This window comes from Aulostomus chinensis, chromosome 3 (assembly GCF_037954235.1).
Source record: "Aulostomus chinensis isolate RoL2024-O1b breed Wild chromosome 3, RoL_Achi_v1.0, whole genome shotgun sequence".
Taxonomy (NCBI): Eukaryota; Metazoa; Chordata; class Actinopteri; order Syngnathiformes; family Aulostomidae; genus Aulostomus; species Aulostomus chinensis.
Genome location: NC_141322.1, coordinates 19247975 through 19273787, shown reverse-complemented (window position 1 = coordinate 19273787; position 25813 = coordinate 19247975). Strand labels below are relative to the sequence as shown.

At 41.0% G+C, this 25813-nt stretch overlaps 2 protein-coding genes across 2 annotated transcripts; both read right to left on the bottom strand.

Annotated features, from left to right (window-relative positions):
* Window positions 1-15342: 15342 nt before the first annotated feature.
* Window positions 15343-18486, bottom strand: hyal1 (hyaluronidase 1). Its single transcript, XM_086199339.1, has 4 exons — window positions 17984-18486; window positions 16818-17710; window positions 16646-16735; window positions 15343-15850 (listed from the first exon to the last, which is right to left on the bottom strand). Exons 2-4 carry the CDS (start codon window positions 17706-17708, stop codon window positions 15524-15526), a joined length of 1308 nt encoding a protein of 435 aa, XP_086055465.1. The 5' UTR covers window positions 17709-17710; window positions 17984-18486; the 3' UTR covers window positions 15343-15523.
* A 153-nt stretch (window positions 18487-18639) lies between these two features.
* On the bottom strand, window positions 18640-24467 carry hyal2a (hyaluronidase 2a). Its single transcript, XM_086199338.1, has 4 exons — window positions 24068-24467; window positions 22702-23669; window positions 21253-21342; window positions 18640-19682 (listed from the first exon to the last, which is right to left on the bottom strand). Exons 2-4 carry the CDS (start codon window positions 23626-23628, stop codon window positions 19278-19280), a joined length of 1422 nt encoding a protein of 473 aa, XP_086055464.1. The 5' UTR covers window positions 23629-23669; window positions 24068-24467; the 3' UTR covers window positions 18640-19277.
* Between the last annotated feature and the right edge of the window lie 1346 nt (window positions 24468-25813).

Genomic DNA, 25813 nt, shown 5'->3' with positions numbered 1-25813 from the left:
AGAGAAATGGAGAGGAGGATTTGAGAAGGAGAAGCTCAGAGTAGAACCGCTGCTCCTTCATGTCAGGAGTGTTTCAGGCACCTGACGATTATTCCTTCAGGAGGCCGACATGCTGGGGGAATTATATATGTCATCAGGTTAGGGGACATATTAGTTTGCTTTAAATTCACTGAAGAAAAAGAAGAAGAAGAAGAAGAAGAAGAAGAAGAAGAAGAAGAAGAAGAAGAAGAAGAAGAAGAGAGTAGAAGTAGTCGAAAATGCAGAACCTTCGTCCGGTATCTCCTATCTTGCTCCTGTCTTGTTATGAACCTTGTCTGCATTGCAGAATTGAATGATGAGGTGTAGAATTCACCAGTATAATCTGAGGATTGCTGCACTGTTAGTTCCAGCAAAGTAATGCACCATGCTACATATACAGTATGTATGTGTATATATATATATATATATATATATATATATATATATATATATATATATATATATATATATATATATATATATACATACATACTGTATATATATATATATACATATATACATATATATATATATATATATATACATATATGTTTGTGTGTGCGTGTGTGTGTGCGTGTGTAGACATACTGCAGATAAACTGTCACATCCATATGAAGTCTTCCTTTAGCCATCATTTTTCTTGACGTCACCTATATTACTTGACGACTTCTTTCATGACTGGTATAAAGAACATCTCTCTTTTATCTGCTTCTCTCTGTCGTTTTCCCTTTCTCCCCAAGGAAAGAAGAGGGACTGAAATTTAGGATGACAGGATAAGGTGAGGGAGGAAAGAAGGGGCTTTAAGAGACTTAAGAGTTGGAACTGCAAGAAAAAAATGAGAATAACGCAAGCCTAGAGTGAGAGTTATAGAAAATGTTTTTGAGTGCCAATACTCTGAGGGAGACTGGGACTTTGAAAATCAAAGTAATAGTGTAAAGAGAGAGTGAAGGAGACAAAGAGAAAGAGAGAGGACAGTGGTTGAAGGGTTGAGGGTGAAGTTGGAGTATATGTGACAGTATCAAAGCCACAGGAGCAGCAGGGAAAAGCTGTTAACGGGAGCTCACCATGCCTTAATCGATTGTGAACAGTGCTGCAGAACACAGCCAATCACAAGAGCTCCTGAAGACTTCTTTGGGTTAGAGCACTTACACGCTGTCTGCTGCCCTATCAGGGAGACAACGGAGAGAGAGGAGAATGAAAGAGACAGAACGAGAAAAAAAGGGAAAAAAACAAAACGAAGAGAGGAGAGGGTGGGTTTAGTCAGGGAGAGGAAAAATGGGACTTGTAATTTGTCTTTTTCATCTTGGTGACCTTCAAAGTTCTTGTTAAGGGATCTTTGATGGAGTGCATATGCATCAAGCATTCTTTCGTTCCACCCACCTGTCCGTCATTCTCTTTCCTAAACTTTACACTGGCCTTTTTTCCAAATATGGAGCGGACGTGACCTTTAACAACATGTCACATGGTATTAAAAGGAGATTTGAATGTTATAGTATCTTATGCCATGCTGTAAGAATCCAAATGACATGAATCCCGCTGGTTATTTGTTATGCCTTTACCTTGTAGACATTCAATTCTTCAGAGAATAGAAAATAACTCCAAGAAAATGTAAACGGATGCAGCAAATCAGCTTATATGATCTGTCGTCTTCATTTATTTGTGTAATCTTGCTATTCCAGGTTTTTGACACTGCAACAGCTTCATTAGTCAGAACGACTCACAAAGCACCAACTAATCTCAGCGATTCACAGACCGATTTGAATTGAGACAGAATTAACAGACGAAAGCTATAACATCAACCTCCAGTCTTCAGCCTAATTAACATTTCTCCCGGCTGTAATTGGAAATGTGTAAATAAACGTTATAACAGCTGAGGAGCGACTCGGTTAACTGGCACTTACTGTTTATTTAAGGTTTATTACAGAAAGATCGAGCTGCTCCGAGCCCTGCCTTTGAACTGCATTAAACCTCATCTTTTATTCGGTGTATTATCAATTGAATTTACTGACAAAAAAATATGAGGCATAGTAGAATACAGAGTTCATGACAGCGTTTGAGCGCAACTGCGAATGACCTGAGCAAAGTTTGAATTACTGCTGAGTTTTGAAGTACTAAGTATAGCTCTACCTGCAGCTATTTCACAGGAAGTGAAAAGTTCAGAAATGAACTGAGCTCAATCTACCAACCCGTCCAATCTATTTAATAACATTTTAAATCAATTTTGGTTCTACGGAGAGAAATAGAATTAAAAAGAACCTCTTTCTTCTCTTTGTTCTTGTTATAGGCATAGTCTTCGTATTGGATTCACTTTTGAAAATAGTATTTAAAATTGAATTATGTAATTTTAAAATATAAACCATGAAGGATAACTCGTGCTGTATCTCACAACTCAGTCTTCGTCAAGGTCCCAAGTGAGACCAAGGTATCGGTGCTCTTTTAAGTAAAAACTAATGAACTATGGAGTCATTGTAACGAGGTTTTGTGTTGGCTGTGGTTGGGGGTTTCTGTTCAGGATTTACAGACAATATTTCATGAATTATGAGAAGTTTGGGATGCTAAACTGCAAAAACAGAACACGAACAACAACACATAAAGTTGAAATTATACTCTTTTTTTTTAAACTTTGTATTTGTTCTCAAGCAAGGAACAGGCACTGTGTTCTCTGCCAGAAATACAATCAAACATTAACACCAATGTCTAAAATATTACAAAACATTTGTGTTGTGTAATTTCATTTTGGCCCCACAGAACCCCTCGCTCCCTCGTATTACTCCCACTCCTACAGTCAGAGGAGGTCACACGCTTCCAGGGACAAGGATACGGTCAGAGGGAGGAATGGGGGGATGCAGATGCACATAGAGGAGGACAGTGAGAAGGAGAGGGAGCAAGAGGGCAAAACAAGGATTGCAAAGGGGGGGGGGGGGGGTGAGTTCTGTTCCCAAGAGGGATCTCCCTTCCGCCACTGCTCCTCTTCCTCAACTTAATGGGACACAGAGAGGAGAGACAAGCAGCATCAGCACACAGTTGTGCTCAAAACTAAGAGAATGAATATTGTGGTTAATTGTCTTAAGGTGATTTATCCTATATGCGTGTTCTGTAGTCCATCTACACACCACCTACCTACAACATATAATGTTTCCCATCAGGGTCAAGGAGAAATGGACAGGAACAGGAGGTCGGAGGGACTTTTCAGAAGCACCCTTCCAGCCTTTGGGTGCTGATTCATAGCTCTGTATTCATCTGCCCCTCTTTGGTTGTCAGTTTGTCAGCTGTTTGCCTTCTCTGTTTGACCCTCAGCTGACTGTTGAATGACTTTATCGGATTACTTTGAGGTCTGGACAGTCTTTGTTTGGATACTATTGGATTGGACATTTCCAGTTGGGATTTTTAGTTTGAACTCATGGTCACAGCGTCTCAGAGTGTAAGACCTTATTTTATACTGACTTTATGCAATAAATACCTTGAACTGTGTGTCCTCGTCTGCCTGGGAGTCTGTTTGGGTCTGGATAGCCACATGTGTGACACCCTCTCTCTCTCCTCCAGGAAAGTTATATTAATACTGGGAGTAGTGGGGGAAGTGAGTCAGGCAACCTATGAGAAAGAGAGAAACTTAAAATGCAAACTGAAAGGGCACTCCACCAATTTTACACATCAAAATCAGTTAACTTGTCATCCCGAGGACTGGAGTGTCATATAACTCCCGATGAGGTTTGGCATGCAGGAGGAACTAATGAGAACTTACTGGTCGTAATGTTAGAAATTTTTAACGACGACGACACAGAGATTACGAAGGAATGGCTAGAAATCTCTCAAATGTATCATCTGGTTCCTGTTTACACCAGCACATGCATGCCCAGTGCATAATCATGTGGCATGCTGTTTCAGGTGTATTACAATAACTGAGATTTATTCTGAATTGGTGCTAAAACTCCGGTGTGGAGATTGTGCTCACTTCAAACTTATTAGTGTGGATGTAGCCTGGGAGAACGAATAGACATCTGTGGCCTAAACTACTGTTTACGTTTGAAATAATGGTGAAATCAAGCAAGGTGAAGAAATCCTCAGTAATTTACTTCTCAAGCAAAAAAAATTCCTACTTCAAACCTGCTGCTTGTTTTCCACTCTGGAAGCGCCTCTGTTTGTTCTCAGTTACATGCCACTCGTCAGTGATGGAGGTGTACTGTTGAGGTGACCCTATCTTACATGAGTATTCAAATTTTAGGGGACATTTTCTTTTTATGCCACACTACATTTCTAAATAAATATTGTTCTTTTTACACCATTATATTTATCTTAAGTTGCTTCGATTTTGCATAGAAAATATGGCAAAAACTGATGTAAATCTGACAATCAGAGCGGCACAACAACACATATCAGGTAACCTTTAGAGGACAATCGCTTGAGCAGTGAATTCATCCAAGCACTAGACTACACAAATATCATGTAGAATGTGTACTTTTACAATTGATGCTTCAGTAAATTTAATATCAGCTATTTATTTACTATTATTCATTTCTGCTACTTTTATTGGAGAGCTATTTTATCTGGGTATTAGGTACTACATACTTTACTTCTTCCACCACTGTTAATCCAGCACTTGATATTTCACAGTCCACTAAAGGGGGCAGTATTTTTCTAGAAACAGGAGAGCGTGTCCCTGTAGTACTAACTTAGACCCTTTTCCCACCATGTTCTCGGGGGTTTTCAAACTCATGTAATACAGCATCAAAGAATCTTGATACCGTCCTTGTTGACAGTAGACAAGGAGTTGCCTTTCTGTAATTTCCTGGTAATATTTAACATCAAACACACAGTCAACCCACCACGGAGATATGAAGGTTACATGTTTTCAGGTTAGAGCAGGTGTTAGCGGGAGTAGGCAGATGCTATCCAGGTGTGAGGTGGGAGTGTGTGTTAGCTGGTGTTAGCAGCTGTTCGCAGGAGTACGCAAATGTTAGGGGGTCTAAGTGGGAGTACGCAAATGTTAGCAGTTTTAGTGGGAGTACGCAAATGTTAGCAGGTGTTAACAGGTCAACAGCTGATACCAGGTATTAGCAGCTGGTAGCTGAAGTACGCAAGTGTTAGCGGGCATTAGCATTTGCTTTGAGTGTTAGCAGGTGTTAAAAGCTGATACCAGGTATTAGCAGCTGGTAGCTGATGTACGCAAGTGTTAGCATGCATTAGCATTTGCTTTGAGTGTTAGCAGGTGTTAACAGCTGATAGCAGGTACTAGCAGCTGGTAGTTGAAGTACGCAAGGGTTAGCAGGCATTAGCAGGTGTTAGCAGGTGTAAATAGCTGATAGCAGGTAGCAGCTGGTAGCTGAAGAACGCAAGTGTTAGCGGGCATTAGCATTTGCTTCGAGTGTTAGCAGGTGCTGACAGCAGCAGGTACTAGCAGCTGGTAGCTGAAGTGCGCAAGTGTTAGCGGGTGTTAGCAGGTTTTAAAGGGTGTTAGCTGGTGTTATTGAGTTTTTGGGCCAGTGGGAAAGGGTTTTTATCTCAGCATGAACTGAAGGGGGGGAACTCTAAATTTAGAATCCTGCTCCAAATAGTAGTCTCAAGCTTTTGTTAGAAATTCAATGAATTAGATTTCAAGTCCTTTCTGCTTCCACCTTGCAACTGCATTATCGGAAATATACTGCAGCAGCTATCGTCCTTATTTCTCTGCTTGCTGCTAATGAGTAAAAAACCTTGTATTCGTGCTTCAGCAGCAGCCCCTTCACCATACATCCTGACACATTCTCACTGTGTGACCAGCTTTGGAGAGGTCGGAGTAGAAAAGTGGATCCTTAATGCTACAGTGGCGACTCTTGAGGAACAAAGAGGTATTGCAAGGCAAGTACTGACAAGTTTGCTTGGGATAAAATTATCCCCTCACAAATTGTACCTTTAAAGTGAAAATATCAAGCCGCTCCATACACAAAACCTGTACTGCTATTTCAAGATGAGGAATCCTATTATTTTTCTTACTTGTTTTCACCTGTTAGTGAATAATTCCGCCATAATCATCAGCAGGGAGCAGGAGATGGATTGCCAGAGCGAGACATCAGGCACCGTGTTGATAAAGGAGCATTCAAAGAGTGCTCTCTCTCAGAGGAAGGGGATGAGAGGGGAAATTCTCCACTACATTCATCTTTGGTGGTTTAATTTTAATTTGGCAGAGTAATTGTTACACTGCAGGATGCCAGTGTCTACATAAACCTGTTATTCAGTTACTCAAATGAATCTAACGCTACACCTACTCAAATGAGGTGCTGCCAGCTGGTGAGTTTGCTCATGTCTGCCACATTCTCCACAATAAATATGAATAATTACCTAAATTCATCACTTATGGACATATTTTCTTGAATTCAAATTCAGGAGTTAAGGTGAAATGTGAACATCTCTACTTTCCATCCAAAAGAAAAAGCTCATATCAACGGACAGGATGTGATGCCAACATTATGAGAGAGAAAAATAAAGAATCATAAAACAGGAAGTAAAATCAAACACTTCTCAAGTGCAAGTTGAGTGGTGGTCAAGGTCAAGTGTTCAATCAGCAGAGCTGTGCCTTTAAATGTCAGTTGTCTTGGAAACAGGTACAGAAATGGAGTATTTGAATGGTGCCTGCATGGTAGCCACCATTTAGCAACACCCAGCAGCAAGCTGAGTGAATGTCACCCTGTAGAGCCACGCTGCTCCACTGAAGCACTGCAAAACTACAGTTCAAGCAAACTGGGGGGTGGCAGACCAGCAGCGAGACCACCTGACGCTATAACCCTCATCTTCAATATAATTCACGGAAAATCAGAGTGGATCTCAAATAAAATGCAGAAATAAACTACCTGAAGTGAACAGATTTTTAATTACCTGTATTCCAGCGTTCATTCATGTCTTAACATACAAATGATAGACAGACAATCCAAAGAAATAATTTAAAAAAAGAACGTTCAAATTTGCCATCACTTCCTCGTTGAGACATCCTGGCACATACAACATCTGTTTTGGGAGATGACTACATATGGTGTGGTATTATTATTATTTTTTTATTGCATATGGTGTATAAGCCATTACTTTCCATTTTACCTCACAGAAGACAGAATAAATACTTATGACCTCGCCCAGAAATACTGGAAGAAAACAGACATCTTCAGAGACTTTGGGAAACTGTTTGTCAGTAGAAACACTATTCACTACTGCCCCCTGCTGTGACAATAAATGCCAACCTTGGCTATGACATGAAATACTGTGAAGAAATTTCCCACAAATGTACAAGGAGCAGAATGTCCTACATAAATTACAAAAAAAAAGAAGTTCCCTCATGTCATGATAACGTCATCAAAATCTGCTCAACAGAAATAGAAAAAAAGGGACTCAAATCTGGGCAGTGAGAGGTTAAAACTGGCTTATATGAAAGCTTGACAACTTCCACTTCATTAATGATCTCCAAAAGAGATGATCACCTCGTCTTAATAAGGAAGCTTTCTCAAAAGCTGATTTACAAGAAGTTCAAAGCAAATTTAAATGGAATCTCCCCAGAAACAGCTTTTTTTTTTTTTTTAATTCTTGACTTTCCAGAAGTAGTTGAGTCAAATAATTCATCTGAAATCAAGCCGAAAGTGAAGGTGTCCAACCTGAGCTTTTGTAATTTTTTTTCTTTTTTTTTGCTTTTTAGAAGATAATCTGTATTGCACATTGCCTGATCTGTCCCAAATTTTCAGCAGATCAAGCAGCAAGTTCAAAGGATGTGTCCTCATCCGCCCTCGATGAGCCTCTCTTGTCCAGCAGCCTGAGACACTGTTTTATCTCTGGTGCTCAGGGTGAATCTCCATGTACAAACCGGTGGATGACAGTTGAGAGCTTGTTCGACTAGTCGGTGACTCGGTTGGATTCAGTTGTTTTATATGTTGGTTTGTTTTTTAATTTGTACAAATATGTTTTATAAATTTGAACCATGCCAGCAGTGAAGCGACACGATTGATTACCTGATAGATGGTCCATCGCCACCCAGCCTGACAATGATTGTCATTTCATTAGTTCCAAGAACCCTGAGGCCTCAGTAAATCATAGTGATGCGTGTAAACACTGCATGATAAAATTAGCATTTAGCTTAAGCGCTGCTGCGGCCTGACGGAGCCACTAACATGGCTGTATAGACTCCAGCTTTGTTGGATGTTTCCTGATTGATGCTTTTTCTAAAGGTTGGTTGGTTAGGTATCGTCAAACTGTGCTGAATTTTCAAGTGTGGGAATTTACACTAATTTTGCTGTGTCATACTTGTCTTTACCACGCGGGAACAAAATGATCAACGTCAACTGCATTGTCTGATATGGGCTTTTTCTACAGAAGATATTGTGATATATTTCAATACTGATAAAGGGATGATATTCTTTTTCTCTTCCCTTCACATCGCCCGGACCGATGCTCTCCGTGTGCTTCTTTTTGCTGCGGGAGAAAAATCCACTGAAAGGAAGTTCTGTTTATGTCTTTAATGCACAATCAATCAGTATAGGTTTGAATTAAATAAACATTTGAACAGCATAACTATCAACACTGCAAATTTTGTTAAATAGAGAATATACTTGTGGGTAGAAATGTATTTATATCATATACAGTTAATACAAAAGTTTTATTTGGAAACCCCAAATTTGCTTCGTGTTGTGAGTGGGAAATTCACAGTATGATTTGAAACTGAATTTGATTTTGTTGACATCAAAACATCTTTTAAATTGCTGTGTCCATTGTTTTTCACTTAAACCATTTTTTTTTTTATGATGACACTATAAAGATATGAAAGTAGCACCATTGCCTTGTAGACAGTTTAAAAGATCTCAGGTGACAGAAGGTGCGATGCCTTTGTTTAAATAACTGATTTCCTGCGATCATTACGTCTGCATGTGCGCCTGAGAAAAGAGTTGTGATGGAAACCTCGTGGTAGCCTTGTTTATGCAATGCTGATCTGGTTTATCTATCGTTGCTGACATCAAGGGCGTCCTCTGATCACTGTGGTTTAAGCAAGGAGCCGGCCTTGTCACTTCCATAACTCATAACCTGTCGTGACAGATACACATGTCAGCACTTCTGCTGACTGATCTCTCTAATACTGCCTACCACATCCATCTATTTCCCTTCTAGCCTCTCGTATCCTACTTGATCTCCACTCATATACAAGCAAGAAATGCTGCTGGGGGGGGGGGGGGGGGTAATTAGGATGATTCAAAGGGCTTTGCTGTTACAGGGGCCCTAAAACATATTAGAACATAATATTTAATAGATGATGGACCCAATATTGTGTGTTTCCATGCGGCTCAACATCTATAGCTCCTGTTGATAGATCACAAGATTTTTTTTTGCCACCAATTACAATCCATCCTGCGTCCTTCCTCTTCCCATCCTCACCTCTCAAAGGCAGACTGACCCATCGCCAGTTCTCCAGCTACTGCTGATTAATTGAGGGCAGGGAGATGCAGATACGGCGGGACAGATCAGATCCTTAACTTTGCAGCACGCCACATAGTGCTGGTGTTGCTGAACTGTGGAGGCAAGATAGCCGGTGGGTATGACTTGGATGGGGACCTTTCAAATCCAATCGCATCGTGTTGGTCCCCGTTCCGGGCCTGGCCCTGCCATCAGAGCAGATAACGTGCTCCAGTAAAGGTTACGACTCACCATGACATTTCTGTTGAGACCCAGCAATCCCTGATTCCCTTAGACTAATCTTGAATTCATAAAAGTGTGCGCTTCCCCCGTCGTCCGAGTATTTACGGGTTGATGTTGTTTATAATAAAAGGTTATGGAATAAAAAGTAACAACGGAGAATCGGAATAGAGAGAACAGACGCTCGATTAGAATGTTCAAACAGGGGTCAAAAATCCCATTAAATCCCATTCTGCTGGATTTTAGCCTCAACGCAGGCACCGGAGCCCTCAGCACTTAACATAGGCACAGAACAGGTGTCATTCTACTGTTGGCATTATTTATGAGCATACTGGATATAAAATAAAAAAATGAAATTACATACTGCCTTTTAAGATTTCTCTGAAAATTAAGAAACTGAGCAACAATTAGAAAAAGAAACAAAAACAAAATGACCCCAATGAAGAATTTTCTGTCAAAGGGAAGTTTTTAACTTTCTCATTCTTGGAGGACATAACTGCAGAAATAAATTAGGATTGGTTAATACTGTAATGCCAGTCTTTTCATGTTATGGTCTTAAACGTCTTGTAAATGATCTTATTTTGGAATTGGTTACTGGCTGCTAAAATTTAAAGCTGTACTCACGTTGGACAGGAAGTTTCGTTTTCAACTGCATTAAGCTTAATATCTCCTGGATTTACATGCAGATAATGGAGTGGCATCATTCTTCTCCCAATTACCATGACTCTGCTTCTCAAGAGGGTGTGTGTGTGTGTGTGTGTGTGTGTGTGTGTGTGTGTGTAAAAAGGAGAATACAACCTGCTCACATATGTCAATCAAACAGGTGATCCCGATGCGTCCATTTTTCCAGACAAAATAAATTCTAGCACTCGCTAAGACGTCTTTCAGGTATTTTTAATTCATGCATGGACGTCACTGTCACATTTGTGGTGCACCTTCATCAGCGTCAGCGATTGAATCGCTGCCCTTGCATGAATTAAAAACACCTGAGGGGCATTTCAGTCAACGCTAGGAATTACATTTTTTTTTCCTATTAAGAGCATTTCAAGGCCCTTTGACAAATATTAGGTCTTTTTTGGCATGTTCATTTTCATTACAATTTAAATGTCACTGTCAGTTTTCAAAGATTTCTAAGAAAAAAAAATAGATCTCAGCAGCGGCATGCAATCTCAGCATGGAAAAAAAGTAACTGCACTGTAAAAATATGAAGACAAGTTTAAAAATACAGAAAGATTATACGGTGCTATCATTTCCAATCACATTCTTGATTGCTGATTGAATGAATTATTAAGTAGTACTTTTTAAAGCCAGCTTAAAAACCTTGGCGATATCCAACTTCCGTAATAAATTGAATCTATTATTCAATCAGCCATTTCCCAGCAGAGGTGACCAGTGTGACACTCCTTTGTGCCACGCCAGTCTCCACTTTCCTAACAAAAGCATTTTTCTTCAGAGATCCACTTCATTACCCAGACTAATATGGAATAAAATGTTTATTCAAATGAGCCAAGATCAAATCCTATAAAATAAATGAGAAAATGCTGACATGGATTATATGCTTGCAGACCAAAAAAAAAAAAAAAATCACATTTGAATTAATTACAAACTGTGAGAGGATCAGGGTGGAAGAAAACACTTATTCTCCTTCAATTTCCAAATTTATTTTCTTATCAGCTCACTTTAATCTGTTCTCATCACTGGCCGATATCATAAATTACGTGTCTATGAACACAGAATAGTTTACAGGATCGACATGACAACAGCAAGCATTGTGGGTGAGTTGATTGGAGGAGAGGGCACATTGCGGTGCTTTTGATAGGCCGCAGCTATGAGGATAGACTTTCTATTAGGGATTGATTGGGCAGTGTAATTTTCCACCTGAACGCCTTGCAGACACACACGTTTATTGTGAACCTTTGTATGAACGTGTGTGAATGTGAGTTTGCTCTTGCTCTTAAAGTGTATTCTCTAAACCTCTGATGTGGTGGGTGGGGGTTGAGCAGAGTGCTGCCCGTCGCAGGATAAGTCACATGTGACAGTCTGTCAGGTCACCTCTCGTCAGGATGCAGAAAGCAGAGAAAGCAAGACTTCAACAGCAATAACACAAAAGACACACAGTATCAAGGTTTTGCTGCGCATCCCTGAGAGCATTTTTCCTCTCAAAGGCAGCTCTGATTTATCTGCACATGTATTGATCACCGTCAGCTTGTCTGCATGCAGCCATGCGCCTCAGCACTGCAGTTCTTGCTGCTCCAGGCAGTGATTCTGCCTGTTGACAAGCAGCAAGCAAGTGAAGAGATATCAGACCTCAATCTCTGAAGAAATAGGACACCGTGACCTCTCCCACACAGCACCTTGTTTCCTTTTCTCTTTCATGGCTTCCCTGCACAGATTTCCTACATGAAAATGTGATTCAGAGAAGTCTTTCTTCAGTCTTACAGCCTTTTCAGTTGCATTTTGTGTGAAATAGCAGTTCACACAGGAATTGCTGCACCTGCGAAATGCACTTGATGATCATGTCAAGCTGCTTAAGATGAAAAAAAAAAAGACGCAGTCAAAGACTACAAGAGAACATCAAGTTTGGCTTTGTCTGAACGTCAAACAAATCTGCCAACCTGAACACAAATCGATACAGAATGTTATTTTTCTTCAAAGACAAAGCAGAAAGTTACAGGGCCTTTTAACAGCAGCCAGGTGGTGTGACAGGTCATAGCAGAAGTGATTGATCAAGCTGATCTGCAGTGTTTCAGTGTCACTCCAGTGAACCAACATGCACAATACCAAGGCCACCTGAATGGAACCAGGCCATTATGTTGTTATCAATTATACCCGTGGTGCTGTGAAAAAGGCCCAAGAACAACAGAGCACGGCAGGGATGATGTATTTTTGCAGGCCAGCCAGGCAGTCAGCGTTGCCTTGGGCTTCCTTGACCAAAAACCAGTGTGATTTTTACATTGGATTTTGGATTATTGCCAAAAAATAAATAAACTCTGTGACTTACACGTTTTGTTTTGCAAGATACTGTAATCTTCACTTTCATGACTTCAGAAGCGTAAACACAAGTAGTAAGTACAAAGGCAACATTATGAAAAATGAACGCCGCAGACGCATGACTTCAATGTAACGGCTAGTTTCAAGCGTCTTCTGTGTTCGATGTGATGATGTTTAATGCGCGCGGGACTATGGTGAATGTCGTGTCATTTTTGAGACACACAGAAGCTTCAAACTTTATGAGAGTGGGGGAGTACTGATGTGTTTTATCCCGTGGAACAAAATGTTAAAGTATTTTGCTTTCTTCTTTTTCTTATTTCAGGGTTTGAAATTGAAATCCATTCAATCTAAGGACCAAGACTTTCAAAAGTGGTAAAATACTTCCAGGTTTCAGGACTCATTATTGTATATGCAACATCAATGTTACCCACATCAGTTTTCATAGATATCTAATATGCGTGTTGACTCCTAAACAGCTGAATTATTCCTTAAGTCACATTTTCATGAGAATCACCAGTGTCCAATAGCCTGATGGATGCAAAGTTGTCATGATGACACAAGCTATACGTTGATGAGTCATGTAAACAAGTGCATCAGATTTTCAAGAACCCTGATCAGAGAGTTGACTCCTCTGAAGGACACAGACACAGAGCGTGACAAAACAGTTATTAAAGCAAGAGCGAGCGAGACGGTCTCAAGACCCAGCAGCAGGGAAAGGAGGGACGTGACCATGGAGGGGTGACAGAGCGAGACGCCAAAATGAAGAAATGCAGAGATGAAAGGATAAAGAAATAGAGGGCCTGCCAGATCTGACAGAGGATGGAGGAGACAGAGGGGAGCAGATTGACTGATCAGACTGAAGACACTGAAAGTTAATTTTCAACTCTGTGGCTGAATGTAACAAAGGAAACTGTAATATCAAATAATGTTGGATGTGAAGTTCCAGACTGTTATAAGATGTGAATCAGCGTCATCTGATTGTGCAAAAACATGGAGCATTCCAGGTCATTTTGAATATTATTTCCACTATTTGGGCTGAGGACGGTCCTTTTAGGAGGCAGCTGGGTGAAAAAAGCCATAATAATGAATTGACTGACAATCAGTATAAGCAAGGACAAGCACATATAGTGTTTTAACAGACATTGGTCATCAAATATAGTGTTTTAAGCGACACTGGTCATCACAAAGCGATTGGGCAGTTTGTATGGCTCAGCAATTCGGCAAGCAGTGACAAAGTCAGAAGTAGGAAAAATGGAGTCTGTTCTTCCAGTCCGCCAAGCCTTCAGGGTCAGACAAGGAAATTCACAACAAACCACATATATTTTGAACATCGGTGGTTATCAGATAGGGAGTGTAGAGGATTGTACCCCACCGCTCATGAATCAATCAAGGTCACCTTACGGCTTATTTAATGTTTTTGTTCTGTGTTAGTGGGTGTAATGGCTATAAAATGATCAGAATCTGACATACTGAGTCAAATGTGTCTTTTCCTCCACAGTTTTTGTGATTACTATCAAGCAAAGCTCTGACCTTGGCGTTTCTCTAGTCCCTCCGCTCGTTTCATGATCCACAGCACCACCTGCTGGCCAACAATCTTCAGACAAAAAAACTTGGGGGACATTCTCTTTAGCAAAATTAAATACGGCACTATTTAAAAGCACTTTTTTTTTTTTACATGTTTTAGACAAATATTCATCGACCCCTGAAATTAAATCTAGATGTTCATAAATATCCATGCAAAGATATAAGTTTAGAATGTCTATCATGTCTCCTGTTTTAGGTCAAAAGTCAACATATGCTGAGGTTTCAAGTCCCCACATCACAAGAACAGAAGCTGTAAAGATCTTAAAGAAAACAGCTGCGCAATTTTGAAAAGAAATCTATAAATTATGTGATATATAACTGCGTGAAATGTAATTTTCACATAATTACTCTCATTTTTATGCAGATCCGCATCAAAGATATTTTCTTACAATTAGCTGACTGGGACATCACCACAGCACCTCGATATTTCTCTTGAAATAAAATAAGATTTTGAGACACATTAAGCCTTTTAAAATATATTGCAAAATACATTCCCTACGATCTGAAAATAAGAGAAGGCCATCTTGTAATTTTGATTGAATTCCAATTATCTGCGCATCACAGAGGACTATAAAATTAAACAAGTGTTAAACTCTATACATACATCATTCTGCACAGGAAGCTGAAAGGGTTCATTTCTGGGTGGATGTGGAGTCTGTTGTCAGAGAAACTTCCACAAACACAAAACAATTTTTCCTGTATTAGAGTTTCAACAATATGAGATTTTCACAGTCTGATAATTCTTTCAGAAAATAAGGTTTTAAAGCATCACTTTATCACACAATGATTAGTTACAATGCCTGTAAAAGGGGAAAAAAAAAAAAGAATGTTATTTTTTTGTTGAAAAATCGCTTTAATAAGACGGAACAATGTGTGAATGTCACCCATTTGGAAATCAGTGCTGAGGAGGGTAAAGACGAGATTCTCTCTCGCTCTTTAAATATCTTTGCAAATGTGCCACGGTATGATACCATCAATACTGATACCATGCTTGAACTTAGAGACAGTAGATCATTGCAACCCTCCCCGACCAAGTCATCCTTAATCCTGCACCACCTTAAAACTCATGCATTTAAAAGTAGGCATTTATTTTTTTTTTTTAAAGTTTAGTGATTTTAAAAAAAAACAAAAAAAAAACAGACTTGGACAAAACATTTGCACACATGCAGATAATCATCTGTGGGTTGAAATAGCCACGGTCCTCCTCTGGAGAGGTTAATTCTGTACACATTCCCAGATTTTTACTGCTGCTTCTTAGACCAGCCTTACATTAAAGTTTAATTTTTCCGATCTTTCATGCCTGAATGGACTGTGCGCAGCTCTCGCCAGCCCACCCTGGGTAACACTGGCACTGAAACTGAGACTTCATGAGCGTTACCTCCCGTGTCCTGATCTGTCCTAGCACTCTGTAGCTCCGCCCACCTCCTGGTTTCCTCTCAGACACCACCTTCCACAAGGCAGGATCAAGGTGCAGGTAGGCCCTTGAGTTTGGGTCGCTCCTCACGCATCTACCGTTGGAGGAACACAAAGTCTGGCTGCAGAGAGTAGCAGCTGATGTGACGTTCACCAGGTAGGGTCCCAGGATCTGGTCGATGTATGATTTGATGCTGTTACACGAAGCCTAAGAGGAGAAAACAAACACAGTTGCTCCCAAGAGCAATATAGGTGATTACAAAATAGTTCCACATAATAAGCAGATGTCATAAATCAAAAATAATCGTGTGACTTCACAACAAATGAGGAAAGCACAATGAGTGGAATTAAATACATGGTTTTCTAAGGAATCTATTAGTCATCTGCAGAAAATCCTTTCTGGGTAATGTTTGTGTAACGTCCTCCAATCAGTTATTTGAGAGTGACACAACAAAAATGAATTATGGCGACAATGTGGAGCAAGAAACATTGCAGCAGCAGGAAGTATTAGAAATTGGCCACCCACTGACATTAGAAAAGGGAAGTCAAAACAAAGTTTCTGAGAAGAACTTCTCTGAGCAAAGACACAGAGCACGAGTTTACAGAAGTTACTGTCCAGATGCTCTCTAACTTTGAGGATCCACAATTAACCATCAAGCCACCGAGCATTTTTCAGCTATCGCGCCTCCTTCTGTGTCGTGTCTGTTTGGCTTTTGAACACTAGAGAGACTGAGCTTAAGAAACAGTGTTATCAACAAGCTGAGGAATTTTCATAGACTTTAGTTTTAAATGTCCACAAACGTGCGAGAGAAACGCAAGTTCCTCAGACCATGATTATCACCAAATCTTAAAAACCATGTCATGTCTTCAAACTTCTAGATTAACTAGAAAGCCTGTTTGTATCTAACCTCAACACATTTCCATTCTTTAATATTGTTCTAAAAAAAAAAAAGCAAGCTGGGCCCAACTGGGAGCAGACGGGCTCATGGATCAGCTGGTGTACCTGAGATCTAGAGAAGTTGTGGTCGCCCCACAGCACGATCCCTGCAGATCCTAAAGCAGCGCTCTCTCCGATGGTGTAGACCAGATGTTCCTGCAAGAGGCAAAAACCACTGGTTCAAACTAAATCATGACAGTCCGCAACAATATTCTTTTTTTTTTTTTAAACAACTTACCTGAGAGAGGAAATCTAGTGTAAATGTGTAGACGATGCGAGCATACGGGAACACAGGTGGCGTGGGAGTCACCTGAGCCGCTGCTCTCATGGCCTCCAGGATGCGATGATGAGTGTAGAGGAAGACTTCTTTGCTGAGGCCACGCTGCTCCAGGCCGAGGTAGACATTTGGATACAAAGCCGAGGAGACGTTCCACAGCCAGAGCAGCTCATCGTTCCTCTTCAGCTCCACAGCTGGACACTCGCCTGTGTAGTTTGTGCTTTTTGGGTCGTAGTAGTTATAGCAGTTTGGAAAACCATAAAAGCCCCATAACCCATTTGGTCTATCCTGCAGCCCCACCATCACAGTCCCCTCCATGAATTTTCTACCTGCTGTCTCAAACTCTGTGTGGGCAGCAGCCTCCACCTGGGCAGGGCTCCAGTCTGGGTGTCTGGACCTCACCAGCGCTCTTGATGCTTCCCAGTACACATGCTTAGTGTCCCAGTTCCTCTCCCACACAGGCCTCCAGCTCTCCCAGTCCACTACAGCCAGGCCCTGGAAAGCCACATCAGGGATATATTTCTGGATATCTTCTGATGCAGCTTCTAGGTGCTCATCCAGGCTGGCGTTCTGAGGCACCCCACCATTAATAGCCTCTCCCTGGGTGGAGTACCTGGGATACAGACCAAGTTTGTCTGAGTAAAAGATAGTTATATTGTCACCCATAAAGGTTTGATTCTGGTTCTGGACAATGCTGAACATCTCTAAGTCCAGATCCACGCCATACTGAGAGAAGCAGTTCGCCGTAGGGGCGTTCCAAACGGTGAGGAAGGGAACCTGGGAAAGAGGGGATGCTGCCAGGCCTGAAATGAGCGTGAAGCAGAGCAGCACCTGGGGATGAAGGAAACTCATTCCTGCAAAGAAGAAAGACAACACTGCTATTTTCCCTGGTGAATTGTGAAAGAATGAGGATACCAAAACATCATTGCGTAATTTTAATCGAGTCACAAAACTCCACTTTCAAAGTACATAATCCTGATTTATTGAGAATCTGAGGTGCCATCAGATAAGAAGTTTGACCAAATGTCTATCAAGTTACCTCCACCTTTCAGAATCAGCTCATATGCTGTAATACAGAAACTAACTAACACACACATTTGATTTAAATTCAATTCTTAACAACTTACCGACTTAGAAACTGAAGGATTGTGTTTTGTACTTTGAGGTCTGGATTTGCAGGAAAACGCTACAAGCAGTCTCATGATCGAGATGACACATGCTTGGAAAGAGGAAGGCACAAAAAAAGGAAAGTGTGTTGTGGGATTTTTTTTTTTAACCAATCACATGTATGCACAGGTTTGCCGATAACCAATTAGAAATGGTCTCTGGATTCCTAAAAACCAATCACAAGAGACATGCAAACCATTTTAGGGAGGGACCAGATTTAAAGTCACAGGCCAGTCAAAACCTCCTTATGTCACACCGACTTTGTTTATTGCGTTAAATATATGTCAGCATCATGGCAAGTAAAAGGTTCATGGAGTTCATTGACTGGATGTGTAGTCAGTACAATAAGTGTGGCCTTCCTGCCATAACGAACTCTCTAAATTCAAATGTTTGCCTCTCAACTCTTAAAAGCGGTAAAAAATAACTTTCGGCTTAACAGTACCCTGCAATTACATGAGGAGGGGGTATAAAGCTGGAACCATTTAAAATGTGTCCCTCCCTGACAACCGTCCATCAGTGGTCAATAGCAACATCATTTCCTTTCCGGAGATAAAACCTGCCTAATTTAAACTTATTCATTGCAGTGCAAAAAGAAAAAAGAAAAAAGAAATAAATATACAAGAAAAGTCATTTATTTACTTGGGGAATTTTTTTTTTTTTCCAGAAAACAGCAAAGAGTGAGAGAGAGAGAAACAGAGAGGCGGCAACATCAGTGAAATTGTGGAACATACAAAATGAGTTTGCTTTTTTTGTGCTTCTGAAGTCAAATGAAATTGAGATGGATTTTCAGTATACATTTTTTTAAGAGAAGTAGTAGTCATGTTTTGGGCATAAAATGTCATATAAAACACCTAAAAATACATTCAAATAAATAGAGATGCTGTAATTGCCTCACGAAAAATCATGTGTTAGAGTGAAAGACCAGGTACTTCTAATTTATTGTGCTATGACCAGAGTGTTTCTTCTATACATCCACTCATTCATCACATTTCCCTCCAAAAACAAATTCTCTGTGAGAAACACTGAATCTGACACCCTGGGAAACAGTGACTGATAGTACAAGGGGCCAGGAAACTGAGAGCAAAATGTAAACAAGGTCATTTCCAGCAAGCCCTCTGTTGTTGAAAAAAGTTAGAAACAAATTCATTTCCACAGTGTTTCTTACAACATTTCACTTGAGCGTCATTACAACCATTGTAAATGACACTTCTCATACCTCGAAAACTTGTCATCCGACATTTCTGACCTCTTCATCTACAGTAGGCTAACTAAGATGACCACAGAGATGACACACCGCAGGAGTGACGCCGTCGCCTGGTACGCTGCCCCTCTTTGGTGCATATTGAGAGTGTGTGAGCCCGTCTGATTGTGGCCCTGTCGTTCCACGCTGCTGTAGTTCTGGCACTGAAAATCTGTCTGAAAACTCATCTCCTCTGCTTCGCTAAGTTCACCGCTGACGGTCAACTTGCCATTTAGACGTATGATACTGTGGGTGTGGGGGTCCAGATGTAAGTAAACATCACTGTCTGGATTTTTGCGCAGACAACGGCCGAGAGAACCACACAGGGTCTGGCTGCATAACTCTGCTGCTGTGGAGACGTTGAGGAGGTATTCGCCTAGTGGACCTTGTAGATACGCTGCAAGCTCTGTGCAGCTTGTCTGGAGCAAAGACAAGAAACACATAGATTCATTATGTCTTTAAGGCTCAAACTGACCCGTTTTCATGGGAAAACAGTAACAAGTGTGTAAATGATCACTCATTAGAAACAAATATTGTTGAAATGAACTTGTCCCAAATTTTGCTGATAAGGATCTTTTTCGATTCATCCGTTTTTTTCTTAGTTGCCCACATATCAAACGCCATCAAAATCAGATATGCAACTGTTTGAAACTAGAGGAAGTGGCTTTGCTAGAAATGGTGTAAAAATGTCCAGTAGCAAATACCTTAATAATCTATTTTACTTATGAGATGGAGTCACATCCATGAGAAATGTGTGATGATATGTTCTGGAAAAGTGACTTCTTCAGTCTTAAGAGCATATAAGTATTTTAGATTGCACGATAATATCAGCACACCATTTTTACTTGCAGATATTCTTTTTTTATGGGGACACGTTAAATGCTCCTGATCAATTCGTTTTTTGAATATATTGTTCACACACATGAAAAATAGAGGATGTTCTTGATGCCTGGTTGGAGCTTAATTTCTGATGTGGCGTCTATAACAGTTAGAGCAGGTGAACCATCTAAGGTTAGTCAGGAGCAGGTGTTAAGGCTCTTGGAATGCTAACCCATATATCCCTCTCTTCTAGTGGTTTGTCAATACAGTCACTTTCCACATTGACCAGATCAGTTAAAAAAAAAGAGGGATCCATCTCAGAAGACACAAGGAGGAAGAAGTCAGTCTTTGCTGCTGCTGTCCCTTCCTTTGGCCGTTCATGTAGGCAAATGGAAGGTTCCACACAAGAGCCATATACCTCCAAATTAAACTTACTGTGATGGCAGTTAGGTTTTCTTTTTTGGAGAGAGCGATCCTGATTGAAATGTATCCTCGCAAAGCATGCTGCTAGGCCACACCCATCGTCTCATAGACATGCTTCCCTAATGCAGGACATAGTTAGGACTGGTTTCAAAGACCAACTTGGTAGTTAGGATCAGGCTTAGTCAGCTGAAACTTGAGTATTTAAGGACATTGCAACAGTGAAATAACTTGGTTCAATTCAATGACTTCGTTTTACCAGACCACTGTAGCTCCCCACAGAAGGTTACATAAGGTTAGGGGTCTTTCCTTTACAACCACCCATCCAAATTAATTAAGTATACTTTCTTGGAACCCCGGCATAGCCGCCAAGTCTGAGGTTGACTGGATAGATGGTTGTGAAGAAATCACACACACACACACACACACACACACACACACACACACACACACACACACACACTGTCGATTGATGACAGAGATATTGCAAAAATCTGACAGAGCTGATTTTAGATAAATTCAATGAACAAGAGAACCCATCAGTGTATGTGACTAAAAAAAAACCTGAGGAACATCCATGTGACTCAAGTCATCGCTTTGAACTGGAGCCCTGAGGAACAACTGTTTGTTATCAAATGACTGCACACATGACAGACAAGGGCAGCTTATCAGATCTTAATGTTTCTGCTAAAATGTGTGATAAGCCTGAGTGATTTATATTTGTTTCATCATTAGTGCTGAGATTCTTACTTTGCTGGTTGCGTAAGCTGCTTCTCCCCACAGAATAATTCCAGCTGCTCCCAACGCCACACTCTCCCCGATGGTGGAGACCAGATCCATCTAGAAAAAAAGGATGCAGCACCGTCAGAGTTGAGGTCAAACAGGGGGAGCACCTGTCATTACAACAGTAAACATGTCTATTGTCTCAGAGTTGCAGCGCCCATCTTTGTCTTTCCAAAGGGACAGTGTGTTAGGGAGTTTTCTAGCTGGACCAGCACCCATCCTGCCTAGTGTAAGCCAATGGGTGGTATTGGGGTGACTGGAACAGGTGAGGAGGTTTTGCTGATAAACTACAGCTCCATGGAGTGCGAGCCGTACTGAGAGAGTAGTACACAGATTCAGATCCAGAAAACTTTATTTATCCCTTTGGAGGGCAATTAAAGAAACACAGGCTCTCCGATGTTAGAAAAATGAAAGCTGTCTAAATCTGTGCTCTCACAAGGCCATAAACTGTGGATTTATCATCCACACAGACAGATTTATAAAGTCTGCACTGATTTGCAATCTATACCCAGGCTATTGTAATTCATTCTTTTTGTGGAACAACTGGGAAATACCTGGTAGAAAACAAAATAATGTATTAAATCTAGCCTAAAATCTAGGTAAAACAGTTTAGTAGATGCTGGCGCCATCTTTGTCTGAACAAAATAACCTTTTCTGTTGGCAAGATCGTGGCAACAGAGTTACGGATTACAATGATCTGCAGGTGGTGCAGCAGGCCCACCAATGCAGAAGCAACTGATTTGGTTGTCAGTGTTGCCTCTGGCTTGGTTGAGCACCTGTACAGGCACAGGTGTGCTGGAGTGGGAAGCTGGCTGAGGGTCTGTGTCCTGCTCGCTGAACTCGTGTTTCCTCTAGTCCGTCGGACCACCTGTTCCCATGAATTACATCACCATGTTTAAATTCCTCGCCGTCATAGGAGCACGCAGTCGTCCACGATGCTGCCCAGGGCAGCAGAGAGGGTGGAGCTATGTCCAGGACAGCTTGGTGGAGTGGAAATGCAATGTACTATCATGGAGACAAATGGGACTGAAAAGAGGGGGAAAAAAATGAACAAAAACAACAACAAAAAAAACATGGGCACAGATTGCAATTGCGTGATTATGGATTGTGAATCCGGCAGTTTGGAAACAATACACACAGATTTGTAACCCACGGGGCAGTTCCACATGTCTTTTTCTATTCCTGAACTGACACCTGAGGGGCTCTATGATTGAGAGTTAACCTTTGTATTAAAACAAGGATTAGGTCAAAGGTATAATTACATTTTCAATAGGAAATCTTGACTCTCACACACAACCAATAAACTGGTCATTTTAGAGTTGTTTTGTTGTTGTTGTTTTTTTTTAAAAAGTGATACAAAAAAAAAGTACAAAGGAGAGACATCACACTCAAAACATAATTAAGTGAGATCATCACCTCTGTCAGCTGTTCCAGGGAGTTGGTGTAGGTGGGCCGAGTATACACGAAAACAGGACGCGCCAACCCATCACCTGACGATGCCAGGCGCATGCCCTCCTTCACTCGGTTCCTGACAAACTGGCGTCCGGAGGTTGACGAACGCAGCACAGTGCCCATGTAGATGGAAGGGAAGAGTGCTGTGCTCTCAGTCCACAGCCATTTCAACCGCTCGTTGCGGGCGACTTCGGCATCCGGACAGCGGCCCGTGTAGTTCTCCAGAGTGTGCCTGTAGTCGTGGTTGTAACAGTCTGGAAATAAGTAGAACCCCCACAGCTGATTGGGCCGCAGGTTTTTGGCATATTTCAGCGTCTCCAGCATGAACCTCTTGGCTGACATCTCAAACTCCTGCTGGGCCACTTTTGCCACTTGTTCCGGAGGCCAGGTGGGGTTCTTCTGGCGCACCAACTCAATAGAATGCCGGCGGTAAACATCCTTGCTATCCCAGTTGCGTATCCAGAGTGGGCGCCACTCTTCCCAATCAATAACCGCCAGCCCGCGGGCCTCTGGGTCACGAATATACTTCCATACATCATCTGGCATCTTCTCCTGGTGCCGTTTGAGGCTGGACACCTGCGGCAGCCCACCGTTCACTGGCGTTTCATCCGACTGAAAGTAGGGGTACAAACCCAGTCGGTCCTTGTAAAAGATGGTGAGGTTCTGCTTCACAAAGCCCTCATTGGGTGAGGCCACAATCTGGAACTGGTCCAACTGAAAGTGAACACCATGCCTCGGGGAGCAATCCTCAGTCGGGGCATTCCAGGCAAGCAACAAAGGCTTTTGGGGATACAGTGGCCATCTCGTGGGCTTCAGTCCCAGGGCACAAACACAGTCCCACAGCAGGACAATTAGCAGCCGCGCTCTCCAGTCAGACAGACTCCTGTACATGTCTACAGATGGGACCTGTCAATAAAGACTCACTCTTTGCTCTGAAATTCACAGGAGAAATAATAATTTTACTTTTAATTTGTGTGTTTTTTTCCATACAATGAAAATTCGCATTACATTTAATCATTCATAAAGTGAAATTACAGCTATGTTTTCAAATCTAAACCTGAAAATGAATGCCGTTTTCTTGTACTGTTTTGTTCTCTTTGTATAAATTTTCTTTTAAAAAATAAGAATACCCCCCTCCCACACACACACACACGCACATACACACAAATAACATATTCAAGTTAGTTTTCATGCACTAAATGTGAGTCATTCCTGATTTACATAAGTAAACTTTAATTCAAAGACAGATATGAACTCACTTCAGCATGAATGCGCTTGACACTCCGATTAAGTTCATTTAGCTACATCTCTTTCAGCTGGGCAAACTTACCTTTACTGGCAGTCTGGAGACGCATTCTCACAAACCCATAACTCTGCTGCTTCTTGGTTTTTGTTGCTTCAAAACAAACAGGAAGAATTAAAACTTTTCTTTAGGGATTAAAAAGAAACGGTACAAACGTAAGAAAAGTAGAGCGAAGTAATAAAGTTGTGAGTGTCGATACGAGAAAGTTGCCCCCTGCGATGTTGTCAGTTGCAACTGGCTCGAGCGCGAGCCAAACCACTTCAGGATGTTCCATTCAGTTTTGGGAAAAGGGGGAGGGAGTGGTGGAGCAAACCGGACATCTTAAAAACTGATAATGAGTCGAACAACGTGTCAAAGCAGCGTCAGTCTTTGCCTCAAATTTACATTCACCCTCACGTATGCGTTGAATGATGCCGGTTTGCTGTGATATTCATCCGTTTTTAAAGATGTTCCCCGTCTCTCAGAGCAACGCTGAATGAATCAGTCCGAGAAGTTTACCACCACCGTTAAGAGGCAGAGACACTCCGCACTCTTGGAACCAGCAATGTCAAGATTCATACAAGGTCACAGCGGGCCAGTTTGCCACATCCCTAAAAATAAGGCTAAACTTACGGATGAACACGGTGTTCCCTTTTTATTACAATCACTTGTCACTTGTTGCTCAATAATTCGAAAGCAAGTCACTTGTGCTTGAAGTTGCTCAAAAGGTCCCTGGACAAAATAAATCTACTTTTTACGGGATTATTTGTGTCTAGTGTCTAACTCAGTCACTGCATAGTTTAGATTATGCATTTTTAACAATAGCAACAAAAGAAAAAAAAAAGTAAAGCTCATTACACAGGGTTGATAATAGAGGTTGAATATGGACACATCTAAAGGAGCTTCTCTGTATTCTTAATTTCTTTTGACTGAATATTCGTGAAGTCATCAGAAAACATGAAATATGACAAATAGTATCACACATCAACCAAAAAGGGAAGTTCAATTGAAAACTTCTTTAAGTAAACATTTCAACAACCTTTCAGACGAAAACCCAATTTCTAGTTTTGCCAAGACATTCACTCAGGCATCAACTTCCTTATTTATTCTTGTCTAAAGACTGCTGCACACCAGAGGGTTTTAGGAACGCATCAGAATTTTAGTCCAGTCATTTTAATTGACTGTTTCGGCCTGTTTTAATTCAAAGAACGAGGGAAAGACTAAAACTAATTTTGTTAAATATTTGAATCATGCCCCTTTAGATCATAATCTAATTAAGATCACAAGCATGCATCTACTCAGTAAGGCTGGGTACCGTAGTATTAGTACCTTTATCTAAACTTTAATACTGCTTCCTGAAAGATACTTAAAAAAAAAATTCTGATTAAAAAATACATTTCAACAAAATGACAAATACATTACGCATTAAATTTGAAATCTGGGTTTTTGTTTTCGGCTCTTTGACATGTTCGTGCGCACTAAAATGTTTCGTAACATGAAATCTTACACTACCTTGTGGTAAACTGGTTTAATTTAATTTGTCTGTTTCAACACTTTAGCTTTATGTTTCAGCCCACTTGCATTTTTCCACATTAAGAGGTACAACAAAACACACAGATGAATCTCCTCAGATAACCTGGTATTGCATGACAGGCATCTTTAGATATTTGATAGTTTCAATGAAACTGGTCTGTCCCATTAAAGTTTCGCAGTTTGATATCCAGCTGTCCCAACGTACTGTGAAATCACTGGACAACCACCAGCTGGACCATCTGCAAATACTGTGATCAACGG

What these genes read in the sequence shown, in the direction of transcription:
- hyal1 (XM_086199339.1), bottom strand. Translation starts at nt 17,708, where the DNA reads ATGAGTTTCCTTCATCCCCAGGTGCTGCTCTGCTTCACGCTCATTTCA. An exon ending in CACTAGATTTCCTCTCTCAG is followed by an intron (nt 16,736 to 16,817) that starts GTAAGTTGTTTA and finishes TGCCTCTTGCAG; the next exon opens with GAACATCTGGTCTACACCAT. An exon ending in ACAACTTCTCTAGATCTCAG is followed by an intron (nt 15,851 to 16,645) that starts GTACACCAGCTG and finishes TTCTCCTCTTAG; the next exon opens with GCTTCGTGTAACAGCATCAA.
- hyal2a (XM_086199338.1), bottom strand. Translation starts at nt 23,628, where the DNA reads ATGTACAGGAGTCTGTCTGACTGGAGAGCGCGGCTGCTAATTGTCCTG. An exon ending in CCCTGGAACAGCTGACAGAG is followed by an intron (nt 21,343 to 22,701) that starts GTGATGATCTCA and finishes CTTTTTTTCTAG; the next exon opens with ATGGATCTGGTCTCCACCAT. An exon ending in CAGCTTACGCAACCAGCAAA is followed by an intron (nt 19,683 to 21,252) that starts GTAAGAATCTCA and finishes TCTTTGCTCCAG; the next exon opens with ACAAGCTGCACAGAGCTTGC.